The sequence below is a fragment of the Coregonus clupeaformis genome, chromosome 3, assembly GCF_020615455.1.
Source record: "Coregonus clupeaformis isolate EN_2021a chromosome 3, ASM2061545v1, whole genome shotgun sequence".
NCBI classification, from domain to species: domain Eukaryota; kingdom Metazoa; phylum Chordata; class Actinopteri; order Salmoniformes; family Salmonidae; genus Coregonus; species Coregonus clupeaformis.
This window is the reverse complement of record NC_059194.1, coordinates 24705984-24727559: the sequence shown is the minus strand read 5'-3', so window position 1 is coordinate 24727559 and position 21576 is coordinate 24705984. Positions and strand designations below refer to the sequence as shown.

The 21576-nt window shown below is 42.8% G+C and overlaps 1 protein-coding gene across 1 annotated transcript; it reads left to right on the top strand.

Annotated features, from left to right (window-relative positions):
- The first annotated feature begins 3368 nt into the window (after window positions 1-3368).
- On the top strand, window positions 3369-20946 carry LOC121542546 (cystine/glutamate transporter-like). Its single transcript, XM_045209282.1, has 12 exons — window positions 3369-4291; window positions 9387-9513; window positions 10477-10592; window positions 10745-10870; window positions 13925-14024; window positions 14183-14227; window positions 14336-14459; window positions 16856-16959; window positions 17323-17419; window positions 17679-17828; window positions 19712-19889; window positions 20188-20946. The coding sequence occupies exons 1-12, from the start codon at window positions 4009-4011 to the stop codon at window positions 20241-20243; spliced, it is 1506 nt and encodes a 501-aa protein (XP_045065217.1). The 5' UTR covers window positions 3369-4008; the 3' UTR covers window positions 20244-20946.
- The last annotated feature ends 630 nt before the right edge of the window (window positions 20947-21576 follow it).

Here is a 21576-nt window from a genome sequence, read left to right as displayed (position 1 = left end):
GTGCATCGATTACGTCGGCCCCACAGTGACTGTACGTACATACCCCAACCAGAAGCCATGGATTACAGGCAACATCTGCACTGAGCTAAAGGGTAGAGCTGCCGCTTTCAAGGAGCTGGACTCTAACCTGGAAGCTTATAAGAAATCCCGCTATGCCCTCCGACGAACCATCAAACAGTTAAAGCGTCAATACAGGACTTAGATCGAATCGTACTACACCGGCTCCGACGCTCGTCGAATGTGGCAGGGCTTGCAAACTATTACAGACTACAAAGGGAAGTACAGCCGCGAGCTGCCCAGTGACACAAGCCTACCAGACGAGCTAAATTACTTCTATGCTCGCTTCGAGGCAAGCAACACTGAAACATGCATGAGAGCATCAGCTGTTCCGGATGACTGCGTGATTATGCTCTCTATAGCCGATGTGAGTAAGACCTTTAAACAGGTCAACATTAACAAGGCCGCAGGGCCAGACGGATTACCAGGACGTGTACTCCGAGCATACGCTGACCAACTGGAAAGTGTCTTCACTGACATTTTCAGCCTCTCCCTGTCTGAGTCTGTAATACCAACATGTTTCAAGGAGACCACCATAGTCCCTGTGCCCAAGAACACTAAGGTAACCTGCCTAAATGAGTACCGACCCGTAGCACTCACGTCTGTAGCCATGAAAGGCTGGTCATGGCTCACATCAACACCATTATCCCAGAAACCCTAGACCCACTCCAATTTTCATACCGCCCCAACAGATCCACAGATGATGCAATCTCTATTGCGCTCCACATTGCCCTTTCACACCTGGACAAAAGGAACACCTATGTGACAATGCTATTCATTGACTACAGCTCAGTGTTCAACACCATAGTGCCCTCAAAGCTCATCACTAAGCTAAGGACCCTGGGACTAAACACCTCTCTCTGCAACTGGATCCTGGACTTCCTGACGGGCTGTCCCCATGTGGTAAGGGTAGGTAACAACACATCCGTCATGCTGATTCTCAACACGGGGGCCCCTCAGGGGTGCGTGCTCAGTCCCCTCCTGTACTCCCTGTTCAGTCATGACTGCATGGCCAGACACGACTCCAACAGCATCATTAAGTTTGCCGATGCCACAACAGTGGTAGGCCTGATGACCGACAACGACGAGACAGCCTATAGGGAGGAGGTCAGAGACCTGGCCATGTGGTGCCAGGACAACAACCTCTCCCTCAACGTGATCAAGACAAAGGAGATGATTGTGGACTACAGGAAAAAGAAGAGGACCGAGCATGCCCCCATTCTCATCGACAGGGTTATAGTGCAGCAGGTTGAGAGCTTCAAGTTCCTTGGTGTCCACATCACCAACAAACTAACATGGTCCAAGCACACCAAGACAGTCGTGAAGAGGGCACGATAAAACCTATTATCCCTAAGGAGACTGAAAATATTTGCCATGGGTCCTCAGATCCTCAAAAGGTTCTACAGCTGCATCATCGAGCTTATCCTGACTGGTTGCATCCCTAGTCATAGACTGTTCTCTCTGCTACCACACGGCAAGCGGTACCGGAGCGCCAAGTCTAGGTCCAAGAGGCTTCTAAACAGCTTCTACCCCCAAGCCATAAGACTCCTGAACATCTAATCAAATGGCTACCCCCCCTCTTTTACGCTGCTGCTACTCTCTGTTTATTATCTATGCATAGTCATTTTAATAACTCTACCTACATGTACATATTACCTAAATTACCTCGACTAACCGGTGCCCCCGCACATTGACTCGGTACCAGTACCCTCTGTATACAGCCTCGCTATTGTTATTTTTACTGCTGCCTCTTTAATTATTTGTTACTTTTATTTCGTATTATTTTATATTGTATTTCTTTGTGTGATTTTTTTTGGTATTCTTTCTTAAAACTGCATTGTTGGTTAAGGGCTTGTAAGTAAGCATTTCACTGTAAGGTCTACACCTGTTGTATTCGGCACATGTAAATTTGATTTGATTTGAATAATGTCCCAAAATGTTTTGCATGTCAGCAGTCAAATTATCAAGATATTGGACATTCAAGAAGAAAAGTGTCACCGGCCACATCATCATGATGATGCAAAATGCATTTTTGCCCCCCTTTAAGGTAGAGAGACATTAGAGATACCACACTTTCTTTCTCTCACTTTTTCCCCCTCTCTTTCTTTCTTTAGTTCCCCTCAAACAGTTGCCCTGACAAGGATAGCTTGCCTGACAGGGAGCGTATCAAATCTGCAAATACATTTTCTCACCCCACAGAGGGAAGAGAAAAAGAGAGGCTGTTCCAAACGTTTGACTGACATTGTGTCATCGTCATGGTGACTGCCAGGCTATGACTAAGGAACATCAAACCATCCAGAATTGTCAGGAAAAACAGTCACCGTCACAATTCTATGGTTACAGGAACTAGGAACCTTTGGACACCGTTGGAGTGTTAAGCAATTGGATGATGATGAAATGTTTTTCAAAGTGTTTGATTTTATGAGAATCTCTGAATTCTTTGAATGTCTATTCATTCAAAAAAGCTGCAAGTGAAAACTTTTTGATCAAGGTTGTTTCGTTTTGAGTACTACTACACCGTAACTAAAGTGACTGGAGCGGAATAGGTGGAATGGTATCAAATATATCAAACACATGGTTTCCATGGTTTCCAGGTGTATGATGCCATTTCATTTGTTCCGTTCCAGCCATTATTATGAGCAGTTCTCCTGTGCTTACGGTACATCACTCCACCTGACAGGTTTTGTGTCCACGTATCACCTGGCTTCTCATAAGTGGCAGGCAGCTGTAATGTTGCATCATTTCCCCAGCTACACCTTTCCCATACTTACCATCATGCTACACAGTTTCCCTCTGCAGGTGTTCTCTGTTGACTTACTGGAATGCGGCTGGAACCACCAGCGTACCTTTTCAGAGCCAATATGTCACCTTGCCGTAGAACATCAAGGTCTTTATGTCAAGCCAGGGCTTCTGACCCAGTTTGTCTGGCAACTTATCAGAAAGAGATACAGTTGCTGTACCGGTATGATTGGTTGGCTCAACATTTCAAACAAATGTGTTTGAGGAAATACAACTTTTAAACTTTGCTTTAATCAAGGAGTTGTTTGCTTTTGTCATTGCTTGGTTGGTAGTGTTTGCTTAGTGTTGTAATGTGTATGATCTTACTGGAAGCCATGTGTGTCTTCACAAGGGTAGTTGTGGTAAATGTGGTCAATGACAAGTCCAGACCGTAGGGCGTTGCTGATGATTGGCAATTGCATGCGTCATGTGACATCAGAGGGGTTTGGCAGGCAGCCAGCGTTAGGTGACAAACCTAGTTTCTTGTTCCCCTTTTGTTTTGGGAGAACTGTGTTGGAGACTCTAAAGGGGGAGTGGGGAGTTGGCACTCAGGTGATTATTTAGATACATCCTTGACATCCTGAGGTAGAGGGGGTCAACGCAACACCTCTCACAACAGAAAACACTACCAGACTGGTTCTTCAGAGAGGCACAGGGACCAGCCAGATAATAAGAGGTTTGGGAGAGAGGAAAAGCTGAAGAGAGAGACAGAGAGAGAAAGACAAACCCACAGAAATAGTGGAGGGCAGACAAAAGAGGGTGAGAGAGAAAAAGTGTGAGAGGCAGCGAAACAAAGCAGGAGAGTGAAAGAGAGAGAGAAAGCGACTGAATGAGTGGGGCTTTAGAGCGAGATTAGTGTGTGTATGTGTGTCTAAGAGGGAGAGAGAGAGAGAGAGAGTGAGAGGGAGAGGCCATTCCCTAGAGGTTTGATCTAGCTCCCAGTAATAGAAGTTTCTTTGCACAGCAGGACCAGTAACAGCCTGCTTTGTGAGAGTAACTTAATGTTCTCTCAACAGCAGGTCACTGCAGACAGAGGGAAAAACGCTAAGGTTGATTTGGGACCTAACGTGCCAGAAGGGAGTGTGAGGGGCTTGTTTGTGACACATCTTGTGTGTGTGAGAAACACTGCAGGTGTTAGAGTGTGTGTGTGTGTGTGTGTAAAAGAGTGCAAGGATGACCAGGAGGTCAGTCCATGGTGAGGTGACTGGGGTGAACAACACCCCCCAAAATGGGGGACACCCGGGGGATAACCCTACCCCAAAAGAGGACCCTGAAGCCCCGCACGGAAAGGTAGAGCTTAAAAAGAAGGTGACCCTGCTTCGGGGAATCTCCATCATCATCGGGACCATCATCGGCGCGGGAATCTTCATCTCTCCCAAGGGAATCCTGAAGAACTCTGGGAGTGTTGGAATGTCTCTGGTGGTGTGGATCGCCTGCGGAGTGCTGTCTCTATTTGGTGAGTCACATGTGTTCGTCGCCACGACGACACCCCACCTCCTCAGGGAGAGAGGGAGGGAGGGAGGGAGGGAGGGAGGGAGGAGACAGACCTGAGTAAAGGTGTGCAGAGTGGTTTTATGATGTGTGTGAACTGAAGTTTTGGGGGATGGAGTTTTTGTGTTTTTATTGCTGTTCAGTCTATTGGGTTACGACTCCCCTGCTTCCCCTTCCCTGAAGACACTAGAGCTGATGCATCCTTAAACAAAGTGCTAAACTTGTAAAACAGCTTTTCTTGAGACAATGAGTGTGATTTAAAGCTTAGGGGGATGGATGAACTTTGCTAACTGTCTGCTGCTATGGGAAAGCGTCCGCTTCTAATCTAGTATTATTTCATCATAAAACTGTAATTACAGAAGCATTATTGTAGCTACTGCCTTCTAACTTACCATCAAACTGCTGAAACCGCAATTACCCTTTACACTAACCTATCTTGCATTCTCTCTCTCTCTCTCTCTCTCTCTCTCTCTCTCTCTCTCTCTCTCTCTCTCTCTCTCTCTCTCTCTCTCTCTCTCTCTCTCTCTCTCTCTCTCTCTCTCTCTCTCTCAATTTCAATTTAAGGGCTTTATTGGCATGGGAAACATATGTTAACATTGCCAAAGCAAGTGAAGTAGATAGTAAACAAAAGTGAAATAAACAATAAATATTAACTGTAAACATTACACTCAGAAGTTCCAAAAGAATAAAGACATTTCAAATGTCATATTACAGTTTTTCTCAATTGCTAAAACACAATTTCTGAAACCTTGCTCCATTTCCTGAAAACATTAAACACAAAACCTCATCTTCAAGCACTATTTACAAAACCTCTGACTTCTCTCGCAAAATGAAACATTCGCCTCAAAACAGTTTTACCTGTGTTCAAAATCAAACACTGCTCTCAAATCATAAACAAAGTGATCAAAATGACTCTCAAGCAGTCAGTAAACAATACACCGAAAAATAGAAAACACATTGTTCAAAACATACAGTTCTCAGGGAGAAGTAAATTTTTAATCTCAAAACAAATTTCATATTTTTCCGTCATTGTCTTTTGATGAACGAAAACATGTTCTATCATAGTAGCTCAAAATTGATCAGAAATTACTACTCTGCTTTGCTCTTTGCAATTTAGTTTTTTGTTCTTCCTCCTCCTTGTACCCCTATTTTTACAGTACTGTACCCTGCATCTCACAAACGTGTCCTTTGTCTCTGTAATACTGTAATTATTGTTCTTTGTTGACATGAACCTGCAACCAGTCAAAATTAGCAGTCAGTACTGTTAACAAATGGAAAGCACAATGTTCAGGGCCATACAATTTGTCCATTGTACAGTATACAGCCTACAATGCACTGTACTACAGTATACAATACTAAAAGGGACAAAAATCAAAGGAGTAAACATGTGATCAATGTGCTTCTTCTTGTCTTTGGGCTGGGTCAGGCCAGAGCACTTCGTCGACATCACAAGCAATATTGTCCCTCCTGAGGCAACGGGGGAAGAAGCCTCTTGTGTGCCGTATCCAGCCCTGACATGATTCCTCACCTATATCACCAAAGGCTAAATCCATGGCTTGCAGCAGATTTACTTTGGTGTAGGGTTGTCTATCATACACTTTCCATCTCCAAGAGGAGAAAAACTCCTCAATCGGATTCAGGAAAGGTGAGTATGGAGGGAGGTACAAGTTCATAAACTGCCCATTGATGTTAAACCATTCCCTTACCTGAGCAGCTCGGTGGAAACTGACAATGTCCCACACTATCACATAGGTGGGAATGGGATTCTCATTTAGCTCCTGACCCTGCTGCTCTTGAACCTGCTGCTCAAATAAAATATATCTTAGATTGGCAATAAATCTTAGAAGGTGCTGGGTGTTATATGGCCCGAGTGTAACATGGTGATGTAGAACACCATGGTTGGTGATAGCAGCACAGATTGTGACATTGCCACCTCGTTGACCAGGGACTTCAACAATGGCCCGCTGTCCAATCATGTTTCGGCCTCTCCTTCTCCTCTTTGTTAGATTGAAGCCTGCTTCATCGACAAAGATGAACTCATGGGGTCTGTCCAAGGATTCCAAATCAAATATTGTCTGTGTAGAAATACAATATACTGTATGTAGGATTTTGTAAGTCGTACAGAGACAGTGCTATACTGTAGAGTACAATTAGGCCTACTGTATGCACTTCTGATTCACATACATTGTATGTACTGAAGAGTAATGTCATTCACATAGTATGTGTTAGTACTGTAGACAATCTGGATTACAGTAAATGTTTCTGAATGTACACTTACATGCACATACTGAGCTCGCAGTTCTTTCACCCTTGGTGAGTTGCGCTCAAAAGGTACTCTGTATACTTGTTTCATTCGCATCCTGTTACAATTGTGGAAATGCTCACACTGTCGATTCCCTGGAAGTGTGTGTTGTCTTGTATCACCCATTCCTGGATTTCTCTGAATCGTATTGCATTATCTTGAAGGACCATGCCAACTATAACGGCCTCTTGCTCCCGAGTGAATATAGCTGTCCTTCCACCTGCATGTGGCAGCCTTGCAATTCTACAAAAAGTAGTTGTGCAGTTACAAAACATATTCATGCAGTACAATACATACAGTGATTAACTTTACAAATGTCTATTGAAACAGCTGCATATAGTGTAGTACAGTAAATTTGCAATTACAAAAATACAGTAGTATACTGTACCTGTTCTCTTCTCTGAATGTCCTTTACAATGGTGGACACAGAAAATCGGCTCAAATTGGGTTGCACTCTAAGTCCTGCTTCCCTCATTTTCAGTCCATGGACAAGAACATGGTCTATGACTGTTGCTCGAATTTCATCAGATATTTCCACTCTTTGTCTTCCTCTTCGTCCTCCTCTTCCTCTTTCTTGCCCTCCTCCTCTTCCTCCTCATCGCCCACCTCGCATACGCACTCGTTAAATCAATTTTGAGTGGTGATGTTCAATCAATGACATGTGTTCTCTATTTGTATTTGATTGTTGCCACTTGTGTTTACCAGTATGGATGACATGTGCATTAGAGAGCAGAATGTGTTTTGAGAATGAGAATGTGTTTAGAGTTTTGCTGAAAAGTCTAAGTGAGATCTGCAAATTGTGTTTTACCATGTGAAATGGTTTAATGTATTGACAACAGACTGCATAATTAGCTAAATGAGTCCAGGCAACTGAGAACTTTGTTCAGCCAATGGGTTTTAGTGTTTTAGCAATTGAGAAAAACTGTATGTATATATACAGTGTTGTAACAATGTGCAAATAGTTAAAGTACAAATGGGAAAATAAATAAACATAAATATGGGTTGTATTTACAATGGTGTTTGTTCTTCACTGGTTGCCCTTTTCTTGTGGCAACAGGTCACAAATATTGCTGCTGTGATGGCACACTGTGTTTTTCACCCAGTAGATAAGGGAGTTTTATCAAAATTGGGTTTGTTATCGAATTCTTTGTGGACCTCTGTAATCTGAGGGAAATATGTGTCTCTAATATGGTCATACATTTGGCAGGAGGTTAGGAAGTGCAGCTCAGTTTCCACCTCATTTTGTGGGCAGTGTGCACATAGCCTGTCTTCTCTTGAGAGCCAGGTCTGCCTACAGCGGCCTTTCTCAATAGCAAGGCTATGCTCACTGAGTCTGTACATAGTCAACGTTTTCCTTAAGTTAGGGTCAGTCACAGTGGTCAGGTATTCTGCCCCTGTGTACTCTCTGTTTTGGGCCAAATAGCATTCTAGTTTGCTCTGTTTTTTTGTTAATTCTTTCCAATGTGTCAAGTAATTCTCTTTTTGTTTTCTCATGATTTGGTTGCGTCTAATTGTGTTGTTGTTGTCCTGGGGCTCTGTGGGGTCTGTTTGTGTTTGTGAACAGAGCCTCAGGACCAGCTAACTTAGGGGACTCTTCTCCAAGTTCATCTCTCTGTAGGTGATGGCTTTTTTATGGAAGGTTTGGGAATGACTTCCTTTTAAGTGATTATAGAATTTAACGGCTCTTTTCTGGATTTTGATAATTAGCGGGTATCGGCCTAATTCTGCTCTGCATGCATTATTTGGTGTTTTTCGTTGTACACAGAGGATATTTTTGTGGAAGTTATCTGTGGCGCTGATGTTTAGGCCGAGGTATGTATAGTTTCTTGTGTGCTCTAGGGCAACAGTGTCTAGATGGAATTTGTATTTGTGGTCCTGGCAACTGGACCTTTTTTGGAACACCATTATTTTTGTCTTACTGAGATTTACTGTCTGGGCCCAGGTCTGACAGAATCTGTGCGCACACACACACACACACACACACACACACACACACACACACACACACACACACACACACACACACACACACACACACACACACACACACACACACACACACACACACACACACACACACACACAAACACACACACACACACACAGAGCTGTAGGATCTTAAAGGGATACTACTTACCCAGAGTCAGGTGAACTCGTGGATACCATTTTTATGTCTCTGCGTACAGTATGAACAAAGTTAGCGGTAGTTTGCGAGCCAATGCTAACTAGCATAGTGCAATGACTGTAAGTCTACAAGTACGGTAGCATTGCTACTGTACTTGTAGACTTCCAGTCATTGCAATGCTACCTAACTTCCTTCATACTGCACGCAGACACATAAAAATGACAGAATCCTACAGTTTCCCTTTAATTTGACCTATATTGTCACAGCAAAATAATCCTGCAGCAACAGGATTTGAACGTTTAGTTCATAATGTTGCTTGATTGGTGGTTAGGCTATTAGCTGGCCAAAAGTAGGCTACATGAAAAGTGCAATACTGTTAATATAACCATGTGTTAGTGTGGGTTTTCAGTTAATTTATATAAATCACGAAGCTCATCTGCATTTCCTAGAACATTCTCAGCAACAAGAGTGATGAAATTAAGGTCCTACACCTTTACAATGCATGTGATGAAAATACAATGAATCACATTTTCCTCTTACAGTAGCCTGTTTGTTGCTGTTGCTGATGCGATCACTGTTTCTAGATGGCTAGTCAGTCCCCTGTTCTAAACATTTCCCTCTCTCCTATCCCAGGGGCCCTGTCCTATGCAGAGCTGGGAACCAGCATCAAGAAGTCTGGAGGACATTATACCTATATTCTGGAGGCTTTTGGACCACAGATGGCCTTCATACGTCTCTGGGCTGACCTCATCGCCATCAGGTGTGTGTGTGTGTGTGTGTGTGAAAGTATTTATTGTGTGTGTTTCTTGCATGTGTGTGTGTGCACGTGTGTGTGTGACAGAGATAGAGGCTGAAAGGGGGGTAGATACTTGCAATACGGTATGTGCATATCACTCTATACTGTCTGTTTGTGAGAAGGGGAGGGGCGTCCTAGCGTAGATCTCAGTGTTGTACAGATAGTAAAGCCTCTTTGATCCCATCCTGGTCCGTTGATACCCGTGGTAGCGCAGCAGGGTAAACAAACCTGCTATACTATAATGTACTGCAGGTTATCCTCAGGCCAGGGGGATGTATGGTTTTGGGTCTATGGGAAATGAACAGTGATCTGGGATGAGCCCACAGACTGTGCAACAGTTATTAAATTCTTATCAGAGCCAAGACCAATAGAAAACACTGGAATTGGTTCACTTCCACATATTTTGGATACTTAGTGTGAATACCTACCTGCTGTATAGTGTAATAATGTATCAGTGTTCTGAGAAATAAGTTTGACTGTTATTAGCTTGTACATGTCTGACCAGCTTTTGTTCCAGATATTTGGAATATATAACATTTGCCATTTCATTCTGGACACTGAGTACCTTTAGTTAAATGTATGTACTCAATGTCCTTTATGTTTATCTCTAAAGTATCCCTTTCATATCCGTAATAATCATATCTTTTTTAATGTTTCTGTCTCAACTGAACCTAGCAGACAGCTTTGAGTTAGTAATCACTGAATATCAGTAATAATAGTTCCATTGACTGTTATAAACAAGTGTGAGGTTATGTAAGACAGGTTTGTGTCAGTAGGAGGTCATATGCTCCCTAACACTCTGAACAGTGCATGCTGCCCCAGATCTCACAGCTTTGTGGGTCAGCATTTCCGGTCACTGTGTTTGCTGCACGTGTATTTTTGGGTCAGTGTTTTTGGATCTGTGTGTGACGGTTTTGTCTGTTCTAGACCTGCAGGGTTGGCAGTGATATCCCTGGCCTTTGGACAATATATCCTGGAGCCCATATTCATGCCCTGTGGAGTGCCCGAGATCGCTATCAAACTGGCCACCTCTATAGGACTAAGTATGTCTACGATTTATGCTACAGTATTATATTGAATTGAACAAACGTTGGAATATAGGATTTTATTGCTTATCAGTGAGATGGTTCAGCTGAATATAAAATGTGTGTGTGTGTGTTTGCGTGTGTTTGTGTGTGTGTGTACTACTCCACAGCGTCAGTGATGTATCTCAACAGTATGAGTACGAGCTGGACAAACAGGATTCAGATCTTCCTCACCTTTAGCAAGCTGCTGGCCATCGCCATCATCATCGTACCTGGCCTCTATATGCTCTTCAAAGGTAAGCCTTCATCATCTTAATCCTCATCCATCCTCATCCTCATCCTCATTGTCGCATTAATCATCATCATCATCATCATCATCATCATCATCATCATCATCATCATCATCATTATCATCACATTCATCCTCATCCTCATCATCCTCATTATCACATCAATCATCATCATCATCATCATCATTATCATCACATTCATCCTCATCCTCATCCTCATCATCATCATCATCATCCTCATCATCATCATCATCATCATCATCATCATTATCATCACATTCATCCTCATCCTCATTATCACATTAATCATCATCATCATCATCATCATCATTATCATCACATTCATCCTCATCCTCATCCTCATCCTCATCCTCATCCTCATCCTCATCTATCCTCATCCTCATCCTCATTGTCGCATTAATCATCATCATCATCATCAACATTATCATCACATTCCTCATCCTCATCCTCATCATCCTCATCCTCATTGTCACATTAATCATCATCATCATTATTATCATCACATTCCTCATCCTCATCCTCATCATCCTCATCCTCATCATCATCATCATCATCATCATCATCATCATTATCATACTCATTATTGCATGAATAATCATCATCATCCTCATCATCCTCATCCTCATCATCATCATCCTCACATTCATCCTCATCATCATCATCATCCTCATTATCTCATTCACCATCATCATCATCATCATCCTCACATTCATCCTCATCATCATCATCCTCATTATCTCATTCACCATCATCATCATCACATCATCCTCATCATCATCACATTCATCCTCATCATCATTATCATTATTATCATCCTCATCATCATCATCACCATCATCACCATCATCATATATTTTACACTGGATTAAAACAACAGAAATGGCATGCTTACACTCACATCACATTGAATGCCGCACTATTTCTTGTCTCTCATCAAAAACCTTGAAATCCTGTTTGTGGTACATAGGGTTATATTTGTTTGTTTGTTACAGGTACATTCCAAAGATCCCACCACTTTACCAGGTGTACTTTAACTAGCCGATTAAACTCAACTCCACGGTGTCTAATGGCTACAGAGTACCTGCACTACACATTACAGGCTGTAATAACTACAGAGTGGCTGCAGGCCTATACATAGCTAACAGGCTTGATGTTCTGCCATACCAATGTTCATTGAACATCAGTGCATTTCAGCTTTTAGAGGGTTATTATCTGCCCCTTTGGAAGTGTGTTCCATTAGACAGAAATACACTACATACGTGTGTATTGTACTGGAATGCTCTTACGGGTGCATTCTTATACATACCCATGCTGATATACAGTGGGGAAAAAAAGTATTTAGTCAGCCACCAATTGTGCAAGTTCTCCCACTTAAAAAGATGAGAGAGGCCTGTAATTTTCATCATAGGTACACGTCAACTATGACAGACAAATTGAGAAAAAAAAATCCAGAAATCACATTGTAGGATTTTTAATGAATTTATTTGCAAATTATGGTGGAAAATAAGTATTTGGTCAATAACAAAAGTTTCTCAATACTTTGTTATATACCCTTTGTTGGCAATGACACAGGTCAAACGTTTTCTGTAAGTCTTCACAAGGTTTTCACACACTGTTGCTGGTATTTTGGCCCATTCCTCCATGCAGATCTCCTCTAGAGCAGTGATGTTTTGGGGCTGTCGCTGGGCAACACAGACTTTCAACTCCCCTCCAAAGATTTTCTATGGGGTTGAGATCTGGAGACTGACTAGGCCACTCCAGGACCTTGAAATGCTTCTTACGAGCTACTCCTTCGTTGCCCGGGCGGTGTGTTTGGGATCATTGTCATGATGAAAGACCCAGCCACGTTTCATCTTCAATGCCCTTGCTGATGGAAGGAGGTTTTCACTCAAAATCTCACGATACATGGCCCCATTCATTCTTTCCTTTACACGGATCAGTCGTCCTGGTCCCTTTGCAGAAAAACAGCCCAAAGCATGATGTTTCCACCCCCATGCTTCACAGTAGGTATGGTGTTCTTTGGATGCAACTCAGCATTCTTTGTCCTCCAAACACGACGAGTTGAGTTTTTACCAAAAAGTTCTATTTTGGTTTCATCTGACCATATGACATTCTCCCAATCCTCTTCTGGATCATCCAAATGCACTCTAGCAAACTTCAGACGGGCCTGGACATGTACTGGCTTAAGCAGGGGGACACGTCTGGCACTGCAGGATTTGAGTCCCTGGCGGCGTAGTGTGTTACTGATGGTAGGCTTTGTTACTTTGGTCCCATCTCTCTGCAGGTCATTCACTAGGTCCCCCCGTGTGGTTCTGGGATTTTTGCTCACCGTTCTTGTGATCATTTTGACCCCACGGGGTGAGATCTTGCGTGGAGCCCCAGATCGAGGGAGATTATCAGTGGTCTTGTATGTCTTCCATTTCCTAATAATTGCTCCCACAGTTGATTTCTTCAAACCAAGCTGCTTACCTATTGCAGATTCAGTCTTCCCAGCCTGGTGCAGGTCTACAATTTTGTTTCTGGTGTCCTTTGACAGCTCTTTGGTCTTGGCCATAGTGGAGTTTGGAGTGTGACTGTTTGAGGTTGTGGACAGGTGTCTTTTATACTGATAACAAGTTCAAACAGGTGCCATTAATACAGGTAACGAGTGGAGGACAGAGGAGCCTCTTAAAGAAGAAGTTACAGGTCTGTGAGAGCCAGAAATCTTGCTTGTTTGTAGGTGACCAAATACTTATTTTCCACCATAATTTGCAAATAAATTCATTAAAAATCCTACAATGTGATTTTCTGGATTTTTTTTTCTCAATTTGTCTGTCATAGTTGACGTGCACCTATGATTAAAATTACAGGCCTCTCTCATCTTTTTAAGTGGGAGAACTTGCACAATTGGTGGCTGACTAAATACTTTTTTCCCCCACTGTACTTAGAAATATGTATTTAGTCAACAATCAGCTAGAATCGATATTCTTTGGTTTTTGTGTAATTCCCTCTTTGTGGGTGTGTGTGTCTCTGTGTGTGTGTGTGTGTTTGTGCATACAGGGGAGACTAAGAACTTTGAGAATGCGTTTGAGGTCAGTAATATCAAGCTCACAGGTCTTCCTCTGGCCTTCTACTCTGGGATGTACGCCTATGCTGGGTGGTAGGTATGGACTTCTTATAGCATAACTATTTTTTATATCTAATTCTAGGTGACACTTTGCATAAAGCCAACAGGTATGCATTATTAACTTGTCATGAGCTCTTGTTATCTATATCCTAATGTCATATTATTGTAAAGCTCGAACTTTTGTCCAACAGGTTTTACCTTAACTTTGTGACTGAGGAAGTAGAGAACCCCGAAAAGTGAGTTTCTCATTTCATATCTAATTTACGCAGGTTTACCTGATCGTAAGGTGAGATTAAGTTACGTTTTGATTGGGTTGCTGGTCTCAAATGTTTACATTTCCTCAGGACTGTGCCATTGGCCATCTGTATCTCCATGGCGATAGTCACTTCCTGCTACGTGTTGACCAATGTGGCTTACTACACTGTGATGTCAGCAGAGGAGCTGTTGGCCTCACAAGCCGTCGCCGTGGTAAGGCATCTAACAAACTCTCTGTCTATTGGCCAATTTCATTGACACTGATCTTACTACCCCCCCTGGAGTCCTATAGATTTCTGTGTGTGATGTATTGATACACTTGAGGTGTATTGACTGCAGTCTCACACCTCGTTCATCAGAGCCTAATTCCATCTAGCTCTGAGGAGTGACTGATCTGTGGTGTTGCTTTCCTGCACTCTAAACTGCTCTTAAACTTTCATCATTAGTGGGCCGCCAAGCCCAACACCTATGCTTCCCAGTATGGCCTAATGTGATTCCACACAGTTCATCCCTCTCAATAATAATTACATTAGGTCCAGTGTAAATGACATAGTCTTAGACAGAGCCTAAAATTTGTCTGCACACTGTTCTCCGGCCAGTTTGGTGTAGGGGGAGATTCATTCACTAAAAGGGCACTGATCTGATCAGACCTTTCTAATGGAGTAAGTTTCATTACAGTTTAAAAGGTCTGTGATGCTGCTCTTAAGGAAAGTTTGAATGCATTTAGCTACCTACAGTTGAAGTTGGAAGTTTACATACACCTTAACCAAATACATTTAAACAAGTTTTTCACAATTCCTGACATTTAATCCTAGTAGAAATCCCTGTTTTAGGTCAGTTATGATCACCACTTTATTTTAAGAATGTGAAATGTCAGAATAATAGTAGAGAGAATGATTTATTTCAGCTTTTATTTCTTTCATCAGAAAGTTTACATACACTCAATTAGTATTTGGTAGCATTGCCTATAAATTGTTTAACTTGGGTCAAACGTTTCAGGTAGCCTTCCACAAGCTTCCCACAATAAGTTGGGTGAATTTTGGCCCATTCCTCCTGACAGAGCTGGTGTAACTGAGTCAGGTTTGTAGGCCTCCTTGCTCGCACACGCTTTTTCAGTTCTGGTCAGGGCTTTGTGATGGCCACTCCAATACCTTGACTTTGTTGTCCTTAAGCCATTTTGCCACAACTTTGGAAGTATGCTTGGGGTCATTGTCCATTTGGAAGACCCATTTGCGACCAAGCTTTAACTTCCTGACTGATGTCTTGAGATGTTGCTTCAATATATCCACATCATTTTCCTTCCTCATGATGCCATCTATTTTGTAAAGTGCACCAGTCCCTCCTGCAGCAAAGCACCCCCACAGCATGATGCTGCCACCCCCGTGCTTCACGGTTGGGATGGTGTTCTTCGGCTTGCAAGCATCCCCCTTTTTCCTCCAAACATAATGATGGTCATTATGGCCAAACAGTTCTATTTTTGTTTCATCGGACCAGAGTACATTTATCCAAAAAGTACAATCTTTGTCCCCATGTGCAGTTGCAAACTGTAGTCTGGCTTTTTTATGGCGGTTTTGGAGCAGTGGCTTCTCCCTTGCTGAGCGGCCTTTCATGTTATGTCGATATAGGACTTGTTTTACTGTGGATATAGATACTTTTGTACCTGTTTCCTCCAGCATCTTCACAAGGTCCTTTGCTGTTGTTCTGGGATTTATTTGCACTTTTCGCACCTAAGTACGTTCATCTCTAGGAGACAGAACACGTCTCCTTCCTGAGCGGTATGACGGCTGTGTGGTCCCATGGTGTTTATAGTTGCGTACTATTGTTTGTACAGATGAACATGGTACCTTCAGGCGTTCGGAAATTGCTACCAAGGATGAACCAGACTTGTGTTTTTTTCTGAGGTCTTGGCTGATTTCTTTTGATTTTCCCATGATGTCAAGCAAAGAGGAACTGAGTTTGAAGGTAGGCCTTGAAATACATCCACAGGTACACCTCCAATTGACTCAAATGTTGTCAATTAGCCTATCAGAAGCTTCTAAAGCCATGACATCATTTTCTGGAATTTTCCAAGCTGTTTAAAGGCACAGTCAACTTAGTGTATGTAAACTTCAGATCCAAGTGAAATAATCCGTCTGTAAACAATTGTTAGAAAAAATTACTTGTGACATGCACAAAATAGATATCTTAACCGACTTGCCAAAACTATAGTTTGTTAAAAATACATTTGTGGAGTGGTTGAAAAACGAGTTTTAATGACTCCAACCTTAGTGTATGTAAACTTCTGACTTCAACTGTATGTTCTTAAACTAGATGTTCAGTGAATTGAGAATCTTTCTCTGTATCTCTTTGTCCCTGTTTGTTTCATACTATTTCTCTCTCTCTCTCTCTCTCTCTCTCTCTTTCTCTCTCTCTCTCTCTCTCTCTCTCTCTCTCTCTCTCTCTCTCTCTCTCTCTCTCTCTCTCTCTCTCTCTCTCTCTCTCTCTCTCTCTCTCTCTCTCTCTCTCTCTCTCTCTCTCTCTCTCTCTCTCTCTCTCTCTCTCTCTCTCTCTCTCTCTCTCTCTCTCTCTCTCTCTCTCTCTCTCTCGCTCTCTGTCTGTTTTGTGTGCAGACATTTGCAGAGAAGATGATGGGGAACTTTTCAGTGGCAGTGCCAGTATTTGTGGCCTTGTCGTGCTTCGGTTCGATGAACGGCTGCTTGTTCGCTTTCTCAAGGTGGGCTGCATCAACGCAGGTGTCAAACCCCAGCCTTGGCTAGCTTTTCCTGCCAAGGAGAATGAAAAAATGCCTTCCCTCCCAGACACAACTTACGGGGACTGTGTGTGAGAAATCTGTGTTATACAGAAGTTTGGATGTGGAGGTCGAACATAGAATATGCATTATAGTGGTATAGTGAAAACACAATAGCTGAAATTGCTTTACTTAGACACCGGCAACTTCCGACCCTGTAAAACAACACATTTCACTGCCCCTATCCAGTGTACGTGACAATAAAACATTTACTTTTTTTTGTTGCTTTTTTTTGGTAGTATTTCAGATTTTCTTATGTAACCCTGAAGTTTGTGTTGGTCATTCTAGAATTTTCTATGTGGCTTCACGGGAAGGCCATCTCCCTGAGGTTCTGTCCATGATCCACGTCCGCAGACACACACCTTTGGCAGCTGTCATCATTCTGGTCAGATAAACATATATATTTTTTTTCATACACACGTCATTGTTTACTGTTTTTATGAGGACCTGCTCTTTAGGGTCCACAATTAATACTTTGCATTCCTTCCTGTATTCATTGTTTGCATGTTTTAACTGTTTACATGCTTTGTGGTTACCTTTTAGCATCTCTGCCACATCCTCATTGGATCCGTGTGTGTTCTGTTTGTGTGTGTGTGTGTGTGTGTGTGTATATCTGTGTGTTCTTTCCCTGTGTGTATCTCCAGTACCCTATGACGGTGTTCCAGCTGTTTGTGGGCGATATCTACAGCCTGTTGAACTTCATGAGCTTCCTCCGCTGGCTCTTCATTGGCGTGGCTGTACTGGGCCTCATCTACATGAGATACACACGCCCTGACATGCCACGCCCTTTCAAGGTCAGTCCAACCCACGTGAATACGTACATACCCACATACACACACAGGCAGGCACGTAGTCACAGACACACATTCACATACAGTGGGGAAAAAAAGTATTTAGTCAGCCACCAATTGTGCAAGTTCTCCCACTTAAAAAGATGAGAGAGGCCTGTAATTTCCATCATAGGTACACGTCAACTATGACAGACAAAATGAGAAAAAAAATCCAGAAAAATCACATTGTAGGATTTTAATGAATTTATTGCAATTTATGGTGGAAAATAAGTATTTGGTCAATAACAAAAGTTTCTCAATACTTTGTTATATACCCTTTGTTGGCAATGACACAGGTCAAACGTTTTCTGTAAGTCTTCACAAGGTTTTCACACACTGTTGCTGGTATTTTGGCCCATTCCTCCATGCAGATCTCCTCTAGAGCAGTGATGTTTTGGGGCTGTCGCTGGGCAACACAGACTTTCAACTCCCTCCAAAGATTTTCTATGGGGTTGAGATCTGGAGACTGGCTAGGCCACTCCAGGACCTTGAAATGCTTCTTACGGCCACTCCTTCGTTGCCGGGCGGTGTGTTTGGGATCATTGTCATGCTGAAAGACCCAGCCACGTTTCATCTTCAATGCCCTTGCTGATGGAAGGAGGTTTTCACTCAAAATCTCACGATACATGGCCCCATTCATTCTTTTCCTTTACACGGATCAGTCATCCTGGTCCCTTTGCAGAAAAACAGCTCCAAAGCATGATGTTTCCACCCCCATGCTTCACAGTAGGTATGGTGTTCTTTGGATGCAACTCAGCATTCTTTGTCCTCCAAACACGACGAGTTGAGTTTTTACCAAAAAGTTATATTTTGGTTTCATCTGACATTCTCCCAATCCTCTTCTGGATCATCCAAATGCATTTTAGCAAACTTCAGATGGGCCTGGACATGTACTGGCTTAAGCAGGGGGGACACGTCTGCACTGCAGGATTTGAGTCCCTGGCGGCGTAGTGTGTTACTGATGGTAGGCTTTGTTACTTTGGTCCCAGCTCTCTGCAGGTCATTCACTAGGTCCCCCGTGTGGTTCTGGGATTTTTGCTCACCATTCTTGTGATCATTTTGACCCCACGGGGTGAGATCTTGCGTGGAGCCCCAGATCGAGGGAGATTATCAGTGGTCTTGTATGTCTTCCATTTCCTAATAATTGCTCCCACAGTTGATTTCTTCAAACCAAGCTGCTTACCTTATTGCAGATTCAGTCTTCCCAGCCTGGTGCAGGTCTACAATTTTGTTTCTGGTGTCCTTTGACAGCTCTTTGGTCTTGGCCATAGTGGAGTTTGGAGTGTGACTGTTTGAGGTTGTGGACAGGTGTCTTTTATACTGATAACAAGTTCAAACAGGTGCCATTAATACAGGTAACGAGTGGAGGACAGAGGAGCCTCTTAAAGAAAAAGTTACAGGTCTGTGAGAGCCAGAAATCTTGCTTGTTTGTAGGTGACCAAATACTTATTTTCCACCATAATTTGCAAATAAATTAATAAAAAATCCTACAATGTGATTTTCTGGAAATTTTTTTCTCAATTTGTCTGTCATAGTTGACGTGTACCTATTATGAAAATTACAGTCCTCTCTCATCTTTTTAAGTGGGAGAACTTGCACAATTGGTGGCTGGCTAAATACTTTTTTTCCCCACTGTACACACATCAAAGTTGATGATGACAGCTCTCCTTCGGTGCCACTTCATGCGGCTGTGGAGGCCGATGCACGAGCCGCGGATATGCAAGCATCTTGCACATATGGACACACAAATAGAGTATGAGTCTGTCTATTGTCTGTCCTAGTCAACTACTGAACGCTTTACATTATTGGTCCTTGAGTCCTTTGTACTTCTTTGTCTTTCTCTCCAGGTTCCTCTTTTCATTCCAGCCATTTTCTCCTTCACCTGTTTCTTCATGGTGTTCCTCTCTCTCTACTCCGACCCCATCAACACAGGGATAGGATTCGCCATCTCCCTAACAGGAATCCCAGCCTACTATATCTTCATTGTGTTTGACCGCAGACCCAAGTGGCTACAGAATGGTTTAGGTAACACGCTACCTACAGTTAGAAGCCATTACATGAACTTTACATAACAGTGAAAATCATACATACTACTGACATACAGACAGCAAAGGATTGATCAGTGCTTCAGTGGACAATGAAACTATACATGCATAGCTTACTATAACATATAAGCAATTTCCAATACATTTTCAGCATGGCATCTTATCATAATTGCTGCATTAATACCAATAATGTATCCATTTTGACACAATAATATTTTCCTAACCACTGAGCATACTGTATCATAATGGTTTTTCTATGTATTTTATTCTGTCGTCAGATTCCTTTAACAGATCTGTCCAGATCATCCTGGAGGTGATCCCAGCAGAACACTGACACCAGATCAGGTTCCCACACCAGATCCGTATTTATGATCATCCACACCACCAGATCCCCAATCCTTGACCACACCTCCACACCACAGGAGAACGAACTCGTGTTAATGAGTGGAGCGGAATTAGTGGAATGGTATCAAATACATCAAACGCATGGTTTCCAAGTGTTGGATGCCATTCCATTTGCTCTGTTCTGGCCATTATTATGAGCCGTCCTCCCCTCAGCAGCCTCCTGTGCTCCACACCCAAGGACATCACACCGATGGCCTCCTCTATTGTATCGATTCACATAATACATTATTATGACTCTCCCATCCTGCTGACCTTATCTAGGCAGGCTTATCTCTGCTCTGCTCTCACATTTCACATTACCAATTAAACCGCCTGAAAACTCTCTCCTCTCTCCTCATCCAAGTATTTTAAATGGAGTGGCCAGGCAGGCAGGGAGGTGAGGCTGTGGCTTTGTGTGTGTGTGTGTGTCCCTGTGTGGGATTTGCAGGTAATCCATCTCTGTAACCACTACCCTACGGCTCCAGTGTGCAGTAGGAGCCCATCCTCTTAGAAATGCAACAGCTTTTACTGTTGATAAGATGCCAGGGAATCCCTGCATGCTTGGAGTATAACTATTTTGTACTCCTGAGTGGCGCAGTGGTCTAAGGCACTGCATCGCAGTGCTAACTGTGCCACTAGAGATCCTGGTTCGAATCCAGGCTCTGTCACAGCCTGCCACGACCGGGAGACTCATGGGCGGCGCACAATTGGCCCAGCGTCGTCCAGGGTAGGGGAGGGAATGGCCGGCAGGGATGTAGCTCAGTTGATAGAGCATGGCGTTTGCAACGCCAGGGTTGTGGGTTAGATTCCCACGGGGGGCCAGTATAAAAAAATATGTATTCACTAACTGTAAGTCACTCTGGATAAGAGCGTCTGCTAAATGACTAAAATGTAAATGTATTTTTGGCTACAATCACAGTTACATTTGTGTCATTGTTACAGCTAGCATTAGCCATAATCACAGCTAGTGTTAGCTACATTCAGACCTAGCTTCAGTCATTGTTACAGCTAGCATTAGCCACAATCACAGCTAGCGTCAGCTACAATCACAGCTAGCTGTTGTTATTGTTATAGCTAGCTAGCATTAGCCATAACCACAACTAGCATTAGGTCAAAGTCATCGCTAGCATTAGCCACTGCTAGCATTAGCATTACACTGGATACTCAGTTTTCACCAGATCATTCACGATGTATACAGTACCGTAGGCTACCTATAGTTAGTTCTATATTTTAGGAAATGAAGACAGATCAGTGAGTGTTAATTGATGTGTGTTTAATAGTCT

Coding starts and splice junctions, on each gene's coding strand:
- LOC121542546 (XM_045209282.1), top strand. CDS start 4,009: ATGACCAGGAGGTCAGTCCATGGTGAGGTGACTGGGGTGAACAACACC. Junction 14,025..14,182: donor ATGTACGCCTATGCTGGGTG/GTAGGTATGGAC, acceptor TTTGTCCAACAG/GTTTTACCTTAACTTTGTGA. Junction 16,960..17,322: donor TGCTTGTTCGCTTTCTCAAG/GTGGGCTGCATC, acceptor TGGTCATTCTAG/AATTTTCTATGTGGCTTCAC.